Source organism: Neltuma alba, unplaced genomic scaffold (genome assembly GCF_004799145.2).
Source record: "Neltuma alba isolate B1F8T4 unplaced genomic scaffold, ASM479914v2 tig00007211_pilon, whole genome shotgun sequence".
In the NCBI taxonomy this organism is placed as follows: Eukaryota; Viridiplantae; Streptophyta; class Magnoliopsida; order Fabales; family Fabaceae; genus Neltuma; species Neltuma alba.
In genome coordinates, this window is record NW_021634710.1 from 7,472 (window position 1) to 26,899 (window position 19,428).

Genomic DNA, 19,428 nt, shown 5'->3' on the forward strand with positions numbered 1-19,428 from the left:
AAAAAAATAAAGAAAAAGAAAACTAAATAAAACAGAGTGAGAGAGTGACTGTGTGAGCGACTGAGCGTTGAGCCGTAAACTGTAGAGGGTATTTGCAGAGAGAGAAAGGACAGTGATATGAAAACGACGCTCTTGTATGAACGTGTCTACCACGCTCCACCATGCAAGGAGGGGGGGAAGAAAAAGAGCAACGGTTTTTTAAATGAGAACAAATAAAATTTTAATTATTTACAATTTTTAAAATATGTTTTCGTTGTGTTGTTGTGAGAAAATAATATATAACAGGGAAAAATTATAAGTATCTTTTACTTCTAATTAGAAATTAGAAACAAGTGCATTCGGAAAAAAAGAAATTACAAACAAGAGAGGTCCTTATAACTTAAATGATGATGATTGTATTCTTATTTGAAATAATTTATAAATAGATTTTTAATTATAATTTATAGAACATGACACAAGTATGTGAGAAAATTTTCCTCTCAGTTTATTCACACGCTTATAAGCACTTTTTGACGTAATTTCAAATATGCTTATTTTTCTACGAGTAGTCTTAACGATTTATAATACATTCGTCTAACATAAAAAGAATAAAATTTAAAAATTATTAGATAATTTTAATTTAAACTTTTGCAATTAGAGTGTGTGTTTATTAGATTTTTACTAGAATACAATAAAGTTATTTTAGAAATTTTACGACATGATATAAGAATTACCTTCAAATTTAGTACTAGTATTTCACAAAATTGGTATTGGTGATAGTAGAAAACCAAAAGTCATGAAAAATAAAAATTTAAGAAAAAAACTATTTCAGTTTCTTAAATTTATTTGAGTCTCAAATCCGGATCTGAGAAAAAACATCTTTTGGAGTGGGCTAAGCCACGAACCCCAAAACAAAAATAATAGGATTAGAAAAAATATCAGGTACTGGATGATGATTTTATATATATATATATATATATATATACACACACACACACACACAAAAGCTCTCACAGGTAACTACAAATGACATTCCCTTGCATCCCTATTCAGAGGATGACAAGAATTGCGGAATGCAAGAAATCACAGTAGAGTGGAGAATATGCCCATATTTTCTGCAATGCATCAATTTACTTGTATTATTTGCTTCTGATAAATAGTACTAATTCCAGTTCACTAATTTGAGTAAATTAAAAAAATTAGTTAAATTAATTATTTGTAATAAATAAATATTATCTTTTCTAAAAAATATTATTACTTTCCGGTTCTTAATATATGACATATTTAACTAAATTAATTAGATTAAAGAAGTTAGGTAACTTAGTTAACTATAAGAAATATGACATGTTTTTCCTAAAACACTATAATTATCTTTCTTAATATCCTCCCTCCGTCACTTATTTAATTATGATTGAAGAAATATCTATAAGGGTAGTATAAAAAATAGGTTTTATATTTAGGACCAAAATTAACTTAACAGTTAGGTCCTATATTAAGGACAGGAAAAGTATTACAAAGACTATCTTGAAAAAAAATACAAGAGACAAAATAGATTAGAATCTTATATTTAAAATCAAAATAAAAGTCAAATGAGATCTTATAATTAAGACAGAAGATAGTAAAAAAATAGTGGTGGCAAAAAAAAACTAATTTTTGTTATTATTTACAAATTTAATATTGTCAAAAAGCCACTAAAATGTTGTTACTAGACTTTGTTCAGGATTTAGTAATTTAAAGATTTTTTTTAAGAATCTCCTGTATAAAATCTAGCTTATAATTCAAATTAAAAGAAAAGCTCCATATGATACTGAGAGCCGGGGGCAGCAATAATTTTTACGCATTCAGCAATAGTTTCCCCCAACTTTGTACCTGGGAGCCGTGTTCTACTTGAATGACACTCTTAGGCATCTAAATGGGGAGCATCTATTGAAAATTAGCCCCAAAAAGTATTATTGTAGATGTAGATTACTTTATATATGCACGCAATTAAATTAAAATTTAATTAAAGTCATTCGCGTCTTCAGATATGGCCACGAAAAATCAAATTGTGATTTTGTTGTGGTCGTATAATTGAATGGGTTTAAATAGAAATATAATAATATTCGTATTATCCTTGTTTGTTTGCCTTAATTAGATTGCATATTCCCAGCAGGGCATGAAGTCTAAAATAAATGTCATTCAAAGTTTATATATAATGAGTGTGACTTCTAATAAATTTCTGTACATGATATATGCCTTATTGATTTTTTATGTAAAACAAGTTTACCTGTGGAACTAAAGAGAACATCTAACCTACAACATACTATTCCAGTTGTTAATATAAAAATTAATTAAAATTTTGATTAGAAATTATACGTTAGAAAAATCAACTCGTATTTATGATAAATAATTAATTTAATTAATTTTTTAATCTATTTTAATTATTTAATTAGTTTTTATTTTAAGATTTGAACAAAATACTAATATGAAATTGACATTTTTTCTGGGCCTGAAAATTGAGATTAATTATAATGATGATGTGGGAGGGGAAAAAAAAAAACAGAGAGAGAGTCGGTGGGGAGGATGCATGTGAGCGGGAGGCGGTGGCGTTCCCTTTTCGGGAGGTGCCATGCTGATTGCCGTCACTGTTCTCCACGACGTGGGAGTCGCGCTGCTTTGTCCCTATTTTTTTAATGCTTTTATTAAAATATCTGAGAATAAAATTAATAACATTCCCGAATTTTCTCGTTGACGAATTTTGGATCGTGATTTGCCCGCTTCTCTTCCCTCTCCACTGTCTCCACTTGGCACTGTGCCCTTAATCCCTTGCTCCCAAATTTTGTCCCTCCATTTCCTTAATAATAATATTATTATTATTTTTGGCCTTTTGTGATGCAGTATGCTTTTTTTAAAGTATCCTGTTAGAGATTATTCTATTTGAAACACTATCAAATATTAAATATAAATATATTTCTCAGTAAGAATTTAAATTTTAATTCGTCATGTTGTAAGAGACTAACTCTTTTTGTTAGACCTAACTCTTATTAATAACACAGTATGCTTTTTCTTCCTCAACCTTTCGATATTTTGAATTTTCTTTCATCTTTTGGGCCCATCACCGGGCATCCTTTGCTTCCAAGTTCTCTCTCACACATCTGGCCAAAAAATTAAAAAAAAAAAAAGTCCTCTCACACACCCACACACATGACCTTATTAATTTGCGGCGTAAATACGTGCTTGGAGGGATTGGATAGTCTGATTATCAGACGATGAAAAGGAGCGCAAAAGGCTTATAAGTTTTTTTTTTTTTGGGTAAATGTAAAATGGAAGGTGGTGGGTTTAATTTTATTTATAGTTTTAAATTATTGACGTTTGCCTTTTAATTTTTTTTTTAAAAAAAGAATGATGAAAAAGAGGTTTGGGTGGTGTGAGGGGAGGGAGTGAGGCGCCACTCACGCTGGGGATCTACTGACTGTTGCTTCCGTGTGAAGGTTTTTGGAGGGAAGAGGCCGGTGGGAATGGCGCCAATTATCTCAGTGATGACGTGGCCTGCTCATCCGACGCTGTCGTTTTCGGCCTGCTCCCATGTACTCCGCCTCTGGTTGGACCGTTTCCTACTTTATTCTTTTCCTTCTGCCAAAATTATTTTTATTCACATTAACTATTGACTCCCCACGTCAAAACATCATAATTCTATTTTAACCCCTTCATATACTAATTTGGACAGCAATTTTAAATTGAATCTGTATTATTTTTCAACAGCCTTGTTTATATATACATAAATTACGCCGCTTATTTAAATTTAGCATTATTAATTAAAAAAAATGCAATTCGACCCCAGTAATCCTTGTGTTGGTGGGGGAGCATGTGTATCAAAATAACAAGAAGACAAAAAGAATATGATGATTTTTTTTTTGAATTAGTTTAGGTGAGTTAAGTTCCGGAAGCTCACCAAGACCAGGACATGTCTTTTGATTCAAAGAGCGTTTACAAAGATACTTATAAATCACTTACCAACAATATCCTCATATCAGTAGCGAGATTCAAACTTATGATTTTGTGGGTTGTGAGCTGACTCCTTACTAACTAAACCAACTCTTATTGGTAAAAGGATATGATGATGTGAAAACCATAAAACGTAGTTATATATTTATATTTCATTTTATTTTAATTATAAACAACAGATGTGGATTGACGAATAGCGAAACAAGAAAACTGACAAAGAAGCTACGCCAAAACAAAGCGCCTAGAAAAGTTGCAAGGCGGAAGATATAATTAGAATCATCATTTAAACTTGTAAAAGTAATGAAAGATCAAACATTGCTTCATAATCGAGTGTCAGATCATATTTGAAACTTGGGCACCGAAAGAATGGCATCCTTCTCATTCTCGTTTTGACCCTTGCACCTCCCATTTGTTCTTATATGTGGTGCTTCCCACCAATTTCACTAAAATTAATTTTTTAATCAAGAGGAGCCTGTACTAATAACATGAGGCTCTCAGCGTTACGTAACCCGCAACTTTCTATTCACAAGAGAGTTTTCATCCCACTAAATAAATTACTCATTCTATTTTTAATATAAGACCTATTTAACAAATTTAATTATATTAAAAAAATTAGATAAGTTGGTTAATTATAAGAAATCTGACATATTTTTCTTAAAGGCTAGCTAAAATATACTTTTGGTTCTTTAATTTTATATAAAGTTTTATTTTGACCCCTTAACTTTAAAAAGTGAACGTTTACTCCTCTAACTCCAGAACCGTTAACAAAAAATGATGACATTGAGCTTTTAAATGTTGATAAAACATTACTAAATGCTGTAATATTAAATTTAATTTTCAAAATAATCATGATTATTATAAAAAGTTATCATTTAAGACTAATAATTTTAGGATTAAATGATTAAAAATATTTTTTTAAAATTTAGGAACCAAACTGAAACCTTACATAAAGTTAAAAGACCAAATATTTACTTTAGCATTTCTTAAAACATCACAATCATCTTTCTTAATATCTTCATAGGGATAATTTAAATTTTTTTTAATAAATATGATAAATAGGTCTTATATTTAGAAACTAAACTAACTCAATAATTAGGTTATATATTAATGACCGGAAGAGTATAAGAATAGCAGCATTTCATTAGAAGTAATTGATATCATTGTTCTCGCCATTATACTCCACATTTTGAACAGGATGCTCCGTCATCTATATGGTACGATGTTTTAAAGGGTCAAAGTGTGTCTGTGATTCCATAATTCTCAGATATTCATAAAGAATCAGGTAGTATTACTTTAAAATAGTCTCGTAAAATTGCAGATTCATGTTCAAAATAGTTTCGAAACGTTCAACCAATTCGGGCAGATTGTTATGGCAGTGCCAAAAGTCGAGTCTTCAAATCTGTCTCTTTCTCCTTCCTGAGAACCAAAGCATACGAAAAAGGAGTCAAATCTTCAAACCCAAGCATGGTCATGTTATATTTGTCCGGCCATTTTATAAAAGTGAGGGGGAAAAACAAACAGCCCATGGATGTACGTATCATATGAAACCAATTCTGGCATACTTTGAGTGATTTTAAACAAATATTTTTATATAATGAGTTGTTTTATTTGATAATATTCCTCCGATTCTAAATATAAAACTTATTTTATAGTGTATGTCTTATATTTAGGATGAGAGATACTACCTCCGGTCCTAATTATAAGACCCAATTGACTAATTTGAAGAGATTAAGAAAAGAAGTTAAATTAGTTATTTGTAATAAATATGTATTGTCTTTCCTAAAATATCCTTACTATTCAACTATATTAGCTAGAACTACAATTATTAGAAGGATTACCTTGGAAATAAATAAATAAATATAAGAGACAAAATGGATTGGAATCTTATATTTAAGACCAAAATAAAAATCAAACAGGGTATTATATTAAGGACCGGAGGTAGTATATTAGATTTAGATCACAAACCTTACACCAGACGCTTGTGGGAAAAAAGTAAGGGGGTGTTTGGAAGCACTTTTCTATAAAACAAAATAAATTTCTTCACATATTTACTTCGTGCACCGTAAAAGTATTTTTAAAATCATAATTTTGATTCTATCTAAACACTAAATTTTGTTCTAAAACCAAAAAAAAAAAATAGTGACATCACATGGGGGAGTACGAGGATAGGATTAAAGGCGTTTTTTTTTTTTTTGATGTCCCTGAACGGGCTAAAGATTGAATTTAAAATCCAGAAAATAGGGAGAAAAAGAAGATGTGGTGAGAATTAAAAAAAGAAGGAATCAATTTGCTCAAAATAAACAATAGAAGGAAACGTGCGGTTGAAGGAGAAATTGTGCGGCGCGTGACATATGAACCCTAGTTATGTATTTGTTTGCCACTTCTCACACGTTATCACATACAATTCATCATTCATTAGCATCAAAATATGTCTTCCCCTTGTGCTATCCCAGCTTGATGTATATGGTAAAAGTTCCAGTTTCTTTTTTCTCATGTTGAAGTTTATTGAACTTTGAAATTTCAGCCAATTTGTATGTATGAATTCTGGCAAAACTCACGTGTGTTCAATAAAAAAGATCATGCATTAATAGAAGTTTTTGTCTGTAGTATAAAGAGTTAGTTCTCACGGAGTGATAAATCAATGTTCGAATCCCTGATAAGAGAAAGTGTTCATATTTAGTATCGAACACTGCTTGAAATATGATTGTCTATAATAGAAAGATACTTATAAGTAGTTAAAGAAAAAAAAAACAAAATAAAGTCATCAGTCTGAAAGAAGTTAAATTGGTCTGAGTACCAGTTAAACCCAGGTAGCTAGTATCATAAAACGAATATTAATTAACCACTATAGTCATTCATACCAATAATCATTTGCTAAAAAGGATTTTTATTATTTTGGTCATCCATACTAATAATATGATTAAACGGCTAGTGCTGTGAAGATATATGAGAAGGGGCCATGTGAGGGGGAAGACGGTAACATGGAGGCATGCAGGTGGGGCACTGAGGATGGGGCCCAGGTGAGGCCGACCAACAGACCAAGTGGCCCAATCACTGTCTTCATGTTCCATCTTCCTTAACATTCCCCTATCCAATGCCGCCTGCTTTCCCCTCTTCCTTTCATTCCCTCTTTGCATTTAGCCTAGTAAAAACATATTCCAATAGGAGATAAATATATAAGAAAAATTTTATCTTGATTTAGATGCTTATAAGTATTTAAATAAGTCAATTCAAATGAGCAACAATTAGCTAGCTTCCTTTATGAGGAATGTGGAAGGGTTATATTCTCATTTCTCACACGACTAGTTTGACATCTTTTTTAATTTAAAAGGAGAAGAATCAGTTTGTAGTTTCCCCCCTTGAAAAGCATGTTAAGAGTTTTAATTAGATACATGAATGATTAGATTTTGATTTTTTCAGAATTAATTATGATTTTTCAAAAGCGATATACATTAAAATTAAGATGGTTGCTAAAGATGTTTAGAATTGGAGTGGTGAAAATATAGCGATGGAGTGGAGGGTTGTGGAGTGGTGATTGAAGGCGTGAGTAGTGGGATTGGAATCTAGTTGGGTTTGTTGAAGTGGCTGTTCACCCGACCCGTCAACCTGCTCCCCGCCCCTTCTTTCAAACCCGCCACGTATGTATTATTAATATCGCTTAGCTAACCAACAGGAGTTAGGTCTAGTGGAAGGGACTAGTTCCTCATAGCATGGCGAATCAAGATTCGAATTCCTACTGAGAGAGGTACCCACATTTAATACCTAACAGTGCCTGAAATAAGATTGCCTCTAATAAGATGATACCTATACTTTAGGGAAAAAAATATATCACTCAGCTTTGTTTTTTTTTTTAATAAAAAATAACGGGTTTGAAAATTAGAATAATCATACGATATCATTCCACGTATTTACTATGTGTCTAACCCAAAATACCACAACATATTTATGCCTTCGCATGTGTTTTCTGCAGAAGAATAAGAATATGTTGTCTCTCCTTTGTCTATCTAAATACATCAGGAATATCTTTCTTTTTAGTCACAATCTCCTTGAAACTAGATACAAAATTTTTATGCATCAAATCAGAGTCTCAAACCTTTGTCGTGATTACGAAGTAATCGGTCAATAACGTTGTGACTTTGAAAAAACAAACAGTTGAATGAATGGCATGCTCTTCTTATTTGATTGGGGGGTAATTAATCCGTCAAGATAGGGAGTGATTATGAAGCCTGCTCCAATTATACTATTAGGATAGCTTTTTATTTGGGAGATCATACTATGATAACTCTTTGATCTGTTTAGATTTGGTAATTAATTAACCTTGCTTTGTTAGGGCTTTGGGTGAAGACGGCATAATCTGATGATAGGGTTTAGCATTAAGATTGTTGGATCGGGGACATCATGATTGGGTTGTGTTGGAATCGGTTATGATAAACACTCTAAACTCATCATATCTAGATTGTCTATATCTCATTTGAATGGTCTGAATTTTATTTTTATTTTCATCTGTTCAAAATAGTTATTTTAATATGTATATATAGAATTTAAAATAAAGTTTATTTTTCAAAATATTCTTGTTAGTCAAATATATTAGTTAAAACTATTATTATTACAAGGACTATTCTAAAAATATATATAAATATAAGAAATAAAGTGGATTGAGATTTTATATTTAAGACTAAAATAAAAGTCAAATAAACTCTTATATTAAAAATCAGAGATACGATATCTAATTATATTGAGTAAATGAATGTGAAGTACTTATAATGGAACAGAATGCATAACTTACTTGGGTTATCAGCCGTATTAATTAATTAGAATATTACTCCCTGCTGTCAACACTTGTTCGCGGCTGAGGAAATGCACTGTGACACGTGATTTGATAACGCATAGCCAGCTGGCATAGATATACAGCTTGGAAGTTCCATACACACGGAGAATAGTAAGGTGAGATGAAAGACATTTAAGACCGGCGTGTTTGGGTACATATTAAAGTTGATAAAATAAAACAGATTTCTCTATATATTTATTTTGTATATTATAAAAATATTTTTAAAGTTATAGTTTAGTTTTTATTCAAATACTCTCTAGTAGATCTTAAGGGATGAAAGTGGGAACTGCACATGTATGACAGAGAAGAATGGAGAGAAATAAAATGAAAAATTTATGATAAAATCTCAAGAAATAGATATTGGTGGAAGGACATGGAACTTGGTATTGTATAACAACTTGGAACCGTTTTGATACTCATCATCAACCATAAATTTATCAGATCTGGATCGTCTATATTTGATTTGAATGATTTAAATTTAAAATATTTAATTAATTATTTTTAAATAAAAAATTATTTTTTGAAAGAATAATAATTGAAAGATTGTTAACTAATAACTAACTTAACTAATTTTTTTAATATACTCAACTTAGTTAATTATTTTTTATGTTAAAGAACGGAGGTAATAGTAAATGCAACCCTAGCTAGTAAACACAATATAACTAGATAAACTAAATACAGTATAACACTGACGCTTTAATGGAACACAAAATACATATATAGGCACTCACATGTAAGATGTACCTCTACATGAGCAAAATTCCAAAACATCAGTGATATTTATAGGTTTTAGTTTTGAACAATAACGAAGAACTTGAATGTGAGATACACATGTCCCATGCTACATAAATAATGACTACTATTTCCAATTCTTAATATAAAAACTAGATATCTAATTTACAGATATTAAAAAAGTAAATTAAATTAGTTATTTGTTATGAATATAATTAATGTTACTCCTCCGGTCCTTAATATAAGACTCATTTAACTAATTTGATTAGATTAAAGAAGTTAGGTAAATTAGTTAATTATAAGAAAAGTGACACATTTTTCCTAAAATACCATAATCATCTTTTTTAATACCCCATCTCCCTCTTCTATTTGATTATGGTTGAGAGAGTATCTATAGGGATAATTTAGAGAAAATTAATAAATATGAGAAATTGGTCTTATATTTAGAACCAAAACCAACTTAAGAATCGGATTCTCTATTAAGGACCGGAGGAGTATCTTTTATAAAATACTCTTGTCAATTATATATATTAAAATCACCTTTTAACATGTACAATTATTATCGAGATTAATTACTTGGAGGCAAATTTGATAAATATTGGAAACAAAGTGATTGGGATGTTATATTTAGAATCAAATTGAATCTCTAACTAACTTTTATGCTGGAGATAGATCTGAGCTAGTATTAATTATTATGTGCAATTAACAACAATTAATACTATATTATTAAATGAGGATGGGGATGAGAAATGTCTGAAGAATTATGAATTGAATGATGCGTGCCACAAAAAAGATTAGTGTGAGTATGACTGATTGGTGAGGGTATGGAGGATGAGGCAACATTATTATTGTGGATCAAATTAAATCATAAAGCAAAATGGCCAATAATCATTAGGGCGTGGCCAGCAAGCTTATTTTTCTTTCCGCAACAAAAAAGAAGGGTTTTGATAATTAGCGTAATAATAATAATATGTGCACCGTCACGACCATACTCATTATAAAGATGCTTCACTATTGGGATCGGAATCTTTTATCATTAAAAAAATCAAACCGGCATTCCATGCAGTACCCCACTCCCTCCATGTTCTTTTGGGTTCGTTTTCTTTGGGGAAAAAAGTTGATGAAGAAGAGAACAGAAAATTGGCATATAAATGTGAGAACTGAGTTAAAGTATTGAGAGAGAGTGATGAGCATACAAATGGCAACTTTAGTTAGTACTACCTCCCATCGTTAATATTAGATTTCATTTGATTTTTATTTTGATTATAAATATAAGATTCTAATTCACTTTGTCTCTCATATTTGTCTGTTTTTTTAAGATAGTCATTCCAATAATAGTAATTCTAACCAATAAACTTAATTAGTAAGGATATCTTATGAAAGACAATACTCATCCGGTCCTAAATATAATACTCCTCTCGTGGTGTAATTACATTACGAAATGAGTCATATATTTAGGACTGGAGGAATACATATTTATAACTAATTTCACTTTTTTTTATCTACTTAAATTAGTTAACTGACTCTTATATTTAAGATCGGAAGTAGTATAATATAGGTAGGTAGGGAAGGATCTATATATGAAGAAGGAGACGAAGGAGCATGTGACCTTGATTAGCGGTGAAGTATGGGGTTTGGTGGCATGGAGGCTTTTGTCGTTTGCAGGGTTTAGATTCTAATTTTATGCGCTTATTACTGACAACCTGGCTGTCCATGGAACACCATCTCAAACTCAAAAACAAGAAGATTCTTCTTTTCCTTTTAATTTATGGGACAACATTTCTTTGACTATATGTTCCCAATGCCATGTTACGCACCTAGTACCAACTTCAATATATTTAACCCTCTTCCTTTGACCAACATACCACCTTTCAATCTGGGTCACACTTACCTTTTTACCCCCATTATAATATGTCTTTAGTTTGTTTTCAAATCTATCTATCAGCTATATATATTATCCATGACTAATAAACAATATAATCTTTTTTATAAATTTTGATATATGCATATATATATATGTATCAGTTTTAAAAACTTTTTTTTCATATGATTGAAGATGCATAGTTTGATTTAAAATAAAAAGATGTGATAAGTAAATGCAACTTTAAAATTTTAAGAAATTATAAACAGAACAGATCAATAGGAGTTATATGTATTTAGCGAAAGCAACTAATTTTTTTCCCACAATATGATAAATCAAGGCTTAAACCTCTATTTAAAGATGTGGTTATATTTAGTGTCAAATCATGTTTCAAATAAAATTATTATCATAAATATAAAACTCATTTTATAATGTAATTTACACTACAAAATGATTCTTATATTTAGGACCAGAGGAAGTACTCTCAATTAAAAAAACACTTGTGAGCAATAAAAAGCAAATCTGATAACAGAGATACATGAGTAAATTTACGGTTGAAGAGGGTCATAGGTTACTTTTACTTTAATAATTATGGACAAAATAAAGATGAATGCGGTGGGATTGTCTTATTTTGTTTTTTTAATGAATAATATAATAATTAGAAAGTGATGGGGTATGTATGGTGGAAGACAGACGATAACAGATGTAAAATAATGGTTTTTCTTCTTCTTCTTACACTTCTTTGGAGAAAAGGCAAGGCCTGAACCCTTGTTGTGTTGGCATTAGGGTTAGATGTGTAGGTGGGTCATTCATGGGATTAAATTAAATATAAAGGGCAAAAAGTGGATTAACAATGCCCAGGCGGGAGGCAATATCCTTTGTGTAGGTACCCGACGTGGGGACTCCGTATCCCAGTTCGTTACCAAACCATAGTCCCCTCATTATTGCTTTATGTAACCCACTTTTGATTCTTCATCACTAATGTCTACACCTAAATTACATCAATCTCCCTTCAACCCATACTAAATTACACTTGATATTTTTTTCGTTTTAATTTGTATTTATTTTCTGACACCCTGCTAATACGTTTCTTTTTTTGGGTGTACCCTACGCATTCTGAGACTATGTACCCTATTTAGTAAAAGAAATTCTTATTATCCAGACTAATTCAGATTACATAGGATAGTATATTTTCAGATGGCAAGCTCTTCCATTAAATATTTAAATGTGATTGTATTTTTAAGATCCAAGCTCTACATTTCTAGTGAAACTAGTACAACCCTTTTAATTATTAATTGAATCAAACACTATTTAGGGATGTTTAAAGTCGGCCCATCTTGGCTGACCCGTCCCAGTCCTGGTTGTCATATTGAGACGAGACTGGTCCGTCTTGAAAGTTTTCGGGATGAGACAAACCGGGATAGAACCGAATGCGGGACAGGGTCATCCCATCTTGGTAGTAATATTTTTTTTATTTTTATCATATTATAATTATTAAATGTTTAAAATATGTGTAATACAAAATGTTTATATTTGTGGCTTTTAACATATATGTAGTTGGATGGTTATTATTTATTTAGAGCTTTTATAGTTGATGATTTTTGGAATAATGAAAATAAATTTTAGAGTATCATGTTATTGATTATTATTTATTTGAGTTTTTATTTAAGAGGGCTAAGCCTAGAGATATAAACAAAACCCATTATAAGAATCCCAATCACAATGCAAAAAAAAAACATGTTTTTTTGAAAAAAAAGGGGACGTGCCGGTTCTGTCCCAGTCCCATCTCATCTTGACCGGCACCTGGATGGCACCCGGATGGGATAGGGCACGGGATAGAATTCCTGTCTCATTTTTGGTCATCGAGACTAGATCAGGACGGTCTCGTCCCATCTCGTAAACAGTCCTAACTCTATGAATACTATAGTACATATAATACAATTATCTAATACTTCCTTGATCCTAGGTGTACGATCTGTTTCGTAGCGTAATTTATGTTACAAAATGAGTTTTAGTTTTAGGACTAGAGGAATACTATACACATAGTACAAATCTCCATTCTTGATTCTTATCTATATATGTTAAGCACAATTCATTATATGCTTCTTCATAAGCTTCTCAAAGGTATAATCCGTAGCATGTTAGTCACTTGTTTAAATTACGTCAAAAGTAAGCTGTGACAAAATCTGAAATGATTGGGAGAATTTTCTTTATAGTTATCTTTGTTGAGATTTGATTCATATTCCTCAACGTCCAAACTGCCTTTTAGTTGAAGCTGGAAGCATGTATTCATATTGATCTTGAGTTGACAGTTGTAATACTTAAAAAGATAATACATTAATTAACAGTCCTATATCAAAATCTAATCTCCTCACAGATTCATTCAAGTTGTTCCGATGCGTGAAGGGTTCTGAAGAATATTATGCCATTCATTAAGAATTAATATATGTCCAATCAACCCAAATCACGGGACCGAATGCTAAATTCACTGAACAACGAACATTCCGTTTTCTTAATTAATGTTTTAAAACAACGTCCGGCCAAAAAAAATATTTTAAAACAATGAATGGGTCCTTTTTTATATTTATGAATTTTACAAATAAATATTTACTTAGAGCATATTATTACTCAGGAAATGCCACACGTAAGGAGAAATTAAATTCTAATAACACACACACACACACACACACACACACATATATATATATATATATATATATGTATAGAATATAAACAACTTGTGATTGCCATAGACGGTGTATTATTTTAAGATTGCGAGGAATGAAGAATGATATGAGATTGTTATTTGTTAGATGTTTTATGCTTCAAATTCACCATCACCATCAATCTAAAATGGAATTGGAGTTTCAACTGTTAAAACATGCACATAACAAAAGAGAACTCTACATATCATATGATTATTTCACGGGAAAAATGTATAACTTGAGTAAGAATTTAATAACTTTGGCCATTATGATTTTTCAACAAAACCGAGACAAACAGGCAATATTTTTTAAAGATAACAAATGCGGCAAAATTGAGTGAAATAGTTCATGTACAGTAATTACGAATTTATTTTAGGCCTGTGATCATAAATCCACCCATAATTCTTCTTTTTTTTTTTGGGTGAAAACCCATAATTCTTTTTTTAATAATTATTAGTCTGCTCCGATGGATAACTAAACTTGGGTTGTCAAAAACAACCAGATCTCAAAGTTAAAAAGGAGAATCACAATTAAGTCATGACAAAGAGAAGTAATTATTAAAAAGTCCTAATAACAATCTGAACAGTCTGTAATGACAAATTCTAAAACATAGAATGATAACTTTTAAAACTTGTTTTTTTTTTTAGTATCTTATTTTAGTGGGGCATGTGAGACAAACATGGAAATAACTTTAGAATGGAATGGAGGTTCGTAGGCCATATTCAAAAGGGTTGAAGGTGGGCGGCCCAAAGAAGATTGAAGAATATCATTCACATGTCCCAGAATCGTGTCCTAATCACAGCCTCATAAATTATAAAGTGCATATTAATTTAATAATAATAATGTTTGTGACAACTTGCTCCAACCTTAATCTTTCTCTTCTGGTCAAGAAAAAAAAAAAACCTTAACATTTCTCTCTCTCTAGCCTGGACATGTCATCTGAGCAGTGAATAAAAGGGGACCAAAGTAGATTGCATCAGAATGTGAGAATAAATTCCAGCTGACCAATTAATGGTAATCCCCCTGATCTTCTTAATTGAGGTGACGTCTTACTGACCCCATATGCCCCATCTCTCATTGGATCTTCTCTTCTTATCCCTAAATTAAAGCTCCATAACCATCCCAGTATCCTCTCTCTCATTCTTTCATTCATTTGTGTTCTCTTCATGCCCACTTCCCTTCTCGGTTAATAAATTTTTGAATGAAAGTATAAGATGCCATTTGGCCATCTAATCAAACTTATAGATAGAATTAAAATTATGATTTTAAAAGTACTTTTACAACATATGAAGTAAATATGTAAAAGAATTTATTTCATTTTACGAAAAAATCCTTCTAAGAAGCATTTTTGGACGCTTCCAAACACCTCCTAAGTGCAGGTTTATTTCATCTTTTTCCCTTTAAAGGATGTACTCCCGTATCCTGCTCAAGACATTATAAAACACTAAACATAAGAACCTCTTTAAGTGAGATTCAAATTTTAATTTATCATATTTTGAGGAACTAACTCGTTTTGTTGGACCCACCTTTTCCTTGTAGTTGATGAGTGATTTGTATAAACATACTTTTTTCTTAACAACTAGAAAGGAACAAGCCCATTTAATGTGAAGGCCCATGGCGGAAGGTGCGGGTTCAAAAGGCCTTCATCTTCATAGCAAACTTGAGGGATCAACTTGGGCCAACTTTGAGTGTTCGGGTCAACAATGGGACCATGACCACATTTATCACTAGAGCTGCTATTTCCTTCAGCCCAAGGAAGCTCAGTTAAAGAAGTTGAACAAGGGAACATAATGGAGATAGATCCATCATTGCAGTTGTATACTGGATGATAATCTCTATGGCTAATGTTTCATAAAACCAGAGATATCAGGGCCGCTGTGAGCAGGCAAGGAAACTTCATAGCACCTTCCTGAGATATTTCTCAGTAAACATCTGACTTTAGCAAATAATTTTAATTCCGCCACAAAAATGAGCTAGCGTGCGAGGAAACTTCTCAGCAACTTCCTCCACCCCCGCACGCATCGTCCCAGAATAATATATGTTAATCTATAAATAAGGTCTTGTAATTAAAATCGAAAATAATATTAAATGTTAAATCTACGTCATGAGGAGTAACGCGAGGGATCATTGATCCACTGGATTTTGACCAACGAAACTACGGTTGATTATTGAATCCATATGTGGATAGGGGTAAGGATGTCAGGTTTCAATATCGGTATTAATCAGGTGTGGCGTTTCTTTTTCCTTCTTAACCAAAAAAAAAAAAAAATACTATGTCCTATTCTTAATATAAAATCCTATTTGATTTTCATTTTGGTTCTAAATATAAGACTCAAATATATTTTTCTCTTATATTTATCTATTTTCTTTTAAGACAATCCTTCTAATAATGGTAGTTTTAACCAATAAACTTAATTAGCAAGAATATTTTAAAAAAGACAATACTTATTTATTACAAATAATTAATTTAACTTTTTAAATCTATTTAGATTAATTAACTAACTCTTATATTTAAAACGGGAAGTAGTATTTTAAGACGAAAGAGGTCAAAGAAATATTTGCATGGGGAACCAACATGTTCTCTCCAAAATTAATATTACCAATCAGGTCATGTGTCGTGCTTGTTTCCATTGAATTTATATGATAACATCTTGAGTTAGCTGTAAACCAGTCAGAGAAATTTCTGATAATTAATTGTCCCAAATAAATCAAATAAGTAAGTCATTATTTAAGAAAATAAATTCTATATTCTATAACAGTACAAATCAATTTTATTCAGATTTATTTTTCCCACTGTTAATTCAAATTATATCAATGGCGGCCCCATAGACGCATGCGGATACAGAAAAAGGCTCACGCAATCAAAGAGGTTATGGCCATTCAAACACCAGAACATGAGTTTAATCTTGCATAAATTTAATTAAAAAATATTGTTGGAAAGATTATTCTCAATGAGATTTCTCGATTTACATCCAGATTATTATTATTATTATTACTAGGTGAGTTGGCATTTAATATTATTTTCTTTTTAAAAGAAAGGCAGTCGGAGGGGACAGGGCACATGGAGCGGCATCAGCGGCGTACTATGCTTATACCCATACGGACAAAGCCAGACGACTTGCTAGCAAAGCTCCCTTCTTTTCACCGTAAAAAAGCAAAAAGCTCCCTTCTACCCGTGTGGGGCCCACAATCACAATGGCTTTCCCCACATTTTATTTTATTTTAACAAAAACATTTGGTAAGTTTGATCCCGACTTAACAGATCAGGACACGCCTTATGATTTTAAAAAATGTTTATAAATGTACCATTAACAAAATTCTCGTATTGGTAGCAGGAATTAAACTTGCTGTTTTATAAGTTTTAAGCAACTCCTTATAATTGAACAATTCAATTTTTGTTACCATTTGTAAGGCTCTTTGATTCAGAAACGGTGGGAAAGTCAAAGCACCTGACAATGGTTAACCATATCCGATTGCGTATGAAAAAGGCTGTTTCCCTTATTTGTGAAAAGTCAAAAGCACCCCATCCTAAGAACCAATTTCGTGCTAATTTATCACTTTGCGCCACACAAATATGATTTTGATAATACAGGTTTAATTTTTAATTTTTAATTTTAGAAATAATTATTTTAATAGTTATATAATCTAAAATAAAGATAATTTTTTAGTCACCATGTTTTTAAAAAATAATTTTTTGTTTAAAATAAAAAAATAAGTCTAGCCCATTCAAATTCGATTTGTATGGTCTAGATACGATTTTGATGAGTATCATACTCGTTTCTCCATTCTAATGTCTTTGCCCTTTATTTTTATTAATGAAGCTTAATAAATAGTTTTTTTTAATTTTAAACATAAAATTTCAGCGGCAGAGAGGAGTAATTCAGCGGCAGACAATTTCACTTCACTTGTCACGTGGCCCAAGGATGCATGACCTAATCTGAGATAGCGCCCAAGCTAAATCCAAATCCCGCGTTTGCTTTCTTCTTTAATCATCTCTGCTTCTTCTTATAACAAACACAGAGAAGCACATCCAGACAAGTGTGTGTTTACTCTGAGAGAGAGAGATTGAGAGAGAAAAACGATGGTTAAGGATCGGAAAGTTGGTGTGGCGATGGACTTCTCAAACAGCAGCAAGAATGCTCTGAAATGGTCCCTTGAAAATTTGGCTGATAAAGGCGACACTTTTTACATCATCCATGTCACCCACAACTCCCTTGACGACTCTCACAAACATCTCTACGCCAAATCTGGTGCTCGTAAGTTTTCTTTTCTGTTGCTTTATATTTTGGATATCTGTGAAACGCAATCTGATTTCCCTTTTCAAGTCTTCCTGCTTCATGCTCTGTTTTTTTCGCGCTCGATCTGATTCGTTTTGGTTCCATCTTTTTTCAGCTCTGATCCCATTGGCACAGTTCAGAGAGCCGGAGATCATGAAGAAGTACGATGTTCCAATTGATACCCAAGTTCTTGATTTGCTTGATACTGCTTCCAGACAGAAAGAGGTTCTCCCCACTTCTTTTCTGTCGTTCATTTCCTCAAAAACAAATTCACTCTCTGTTTTCCGTTTGATTTCTGAAAGAACAATTTCAAGCCGTGAGAGAAATGATGGTGCAGGTGAACATTGTGGCGAAATTGTACTGGGGTGATGCGAGGGAGAAACTTCTGGATGCGATTGAAGATCTGAAGCTGGACTCTCTGGTTATGGGAAGCAGAGGTCTTAGCACAATCCAAAGGTCAGAAATTTCTCCAATCCCCTGTTTTCACTCTTTTGATCATGTTATAATTTATGTTTGATTCCTTAGAGCTGTTACCAGAATTTTCTTATAACGTATGGGTCAAATGCATTTTTATCTTTATTTTTCTTATTTGGGAGAACAGGATCCTACTGGGAAGCGTGAGCAACTTTGTGACGACACATGCGTCTTGCCCTGTGACTGTTGTGAAGGATTTGGCGAGCAGCAGCAAGTAGCAGAGACATCATTGTTCATTAAATTAGGACTTGGCTGCCACTTTGAATGTTCCTTTTTGTTGTATTTGATCTCATCTCTTTGTTGGTCATATCCTGAGATTATTCTATGTATAACGTTGCAAGTTTCCACCCTTTGAAATTTTCCTGTTTTTCCTTCTTTTCAATGAAGAATGCAGCTGAAACTCCTCCATCTTATAAGCTGGCCAGATTGAAACTAAATGTGCTAGATTTTTTATTTTATTTATTTTCACATTACTAATTATTTTTTATTTTGGTAGATCCAAATTCTAAAATAAATATCTCAAATGCTCAAAACATAAAGAAACTAGTGGAAATGACCGCAGATGGTAAGAGTTGCTTATGTCTTAAA

At 31.9% G+C, this 19,428-nt stretch overlaps 1 protein-coding gene across 1 annotated transcript; it reads left to right on the forward strand.

The window, feature by feature from the left end:
- The first annotated feature begins 18,080 nt into the window (after positions 1 to 18,080).
- On the forward strand, positions 18,081 to 19,277 carry LOC114752012 (universal stress protein PHOS32). The gene is made up of 4 exons (XM_028940730.1): positions 18,081 to 18,345; positions 18,482 to 18,591; positions 18,704 to 18,822; positions 18,968 to 19,277. The coding sequence occupies exons 1-4, from the start codon at positions 18,171 to 18,173 to the stop codon at positions 19,056 to 19,058; spliced, it is 495 nt and encodes a 164-aa protein (XP_028796563.1). The 5' UTR covers positions 18,081 to 18,170; the 3' UTR covers positions 19,059 to 19,277.
- Positions 19,278 to 19,428: the final 151 nt, after the last annotated feature.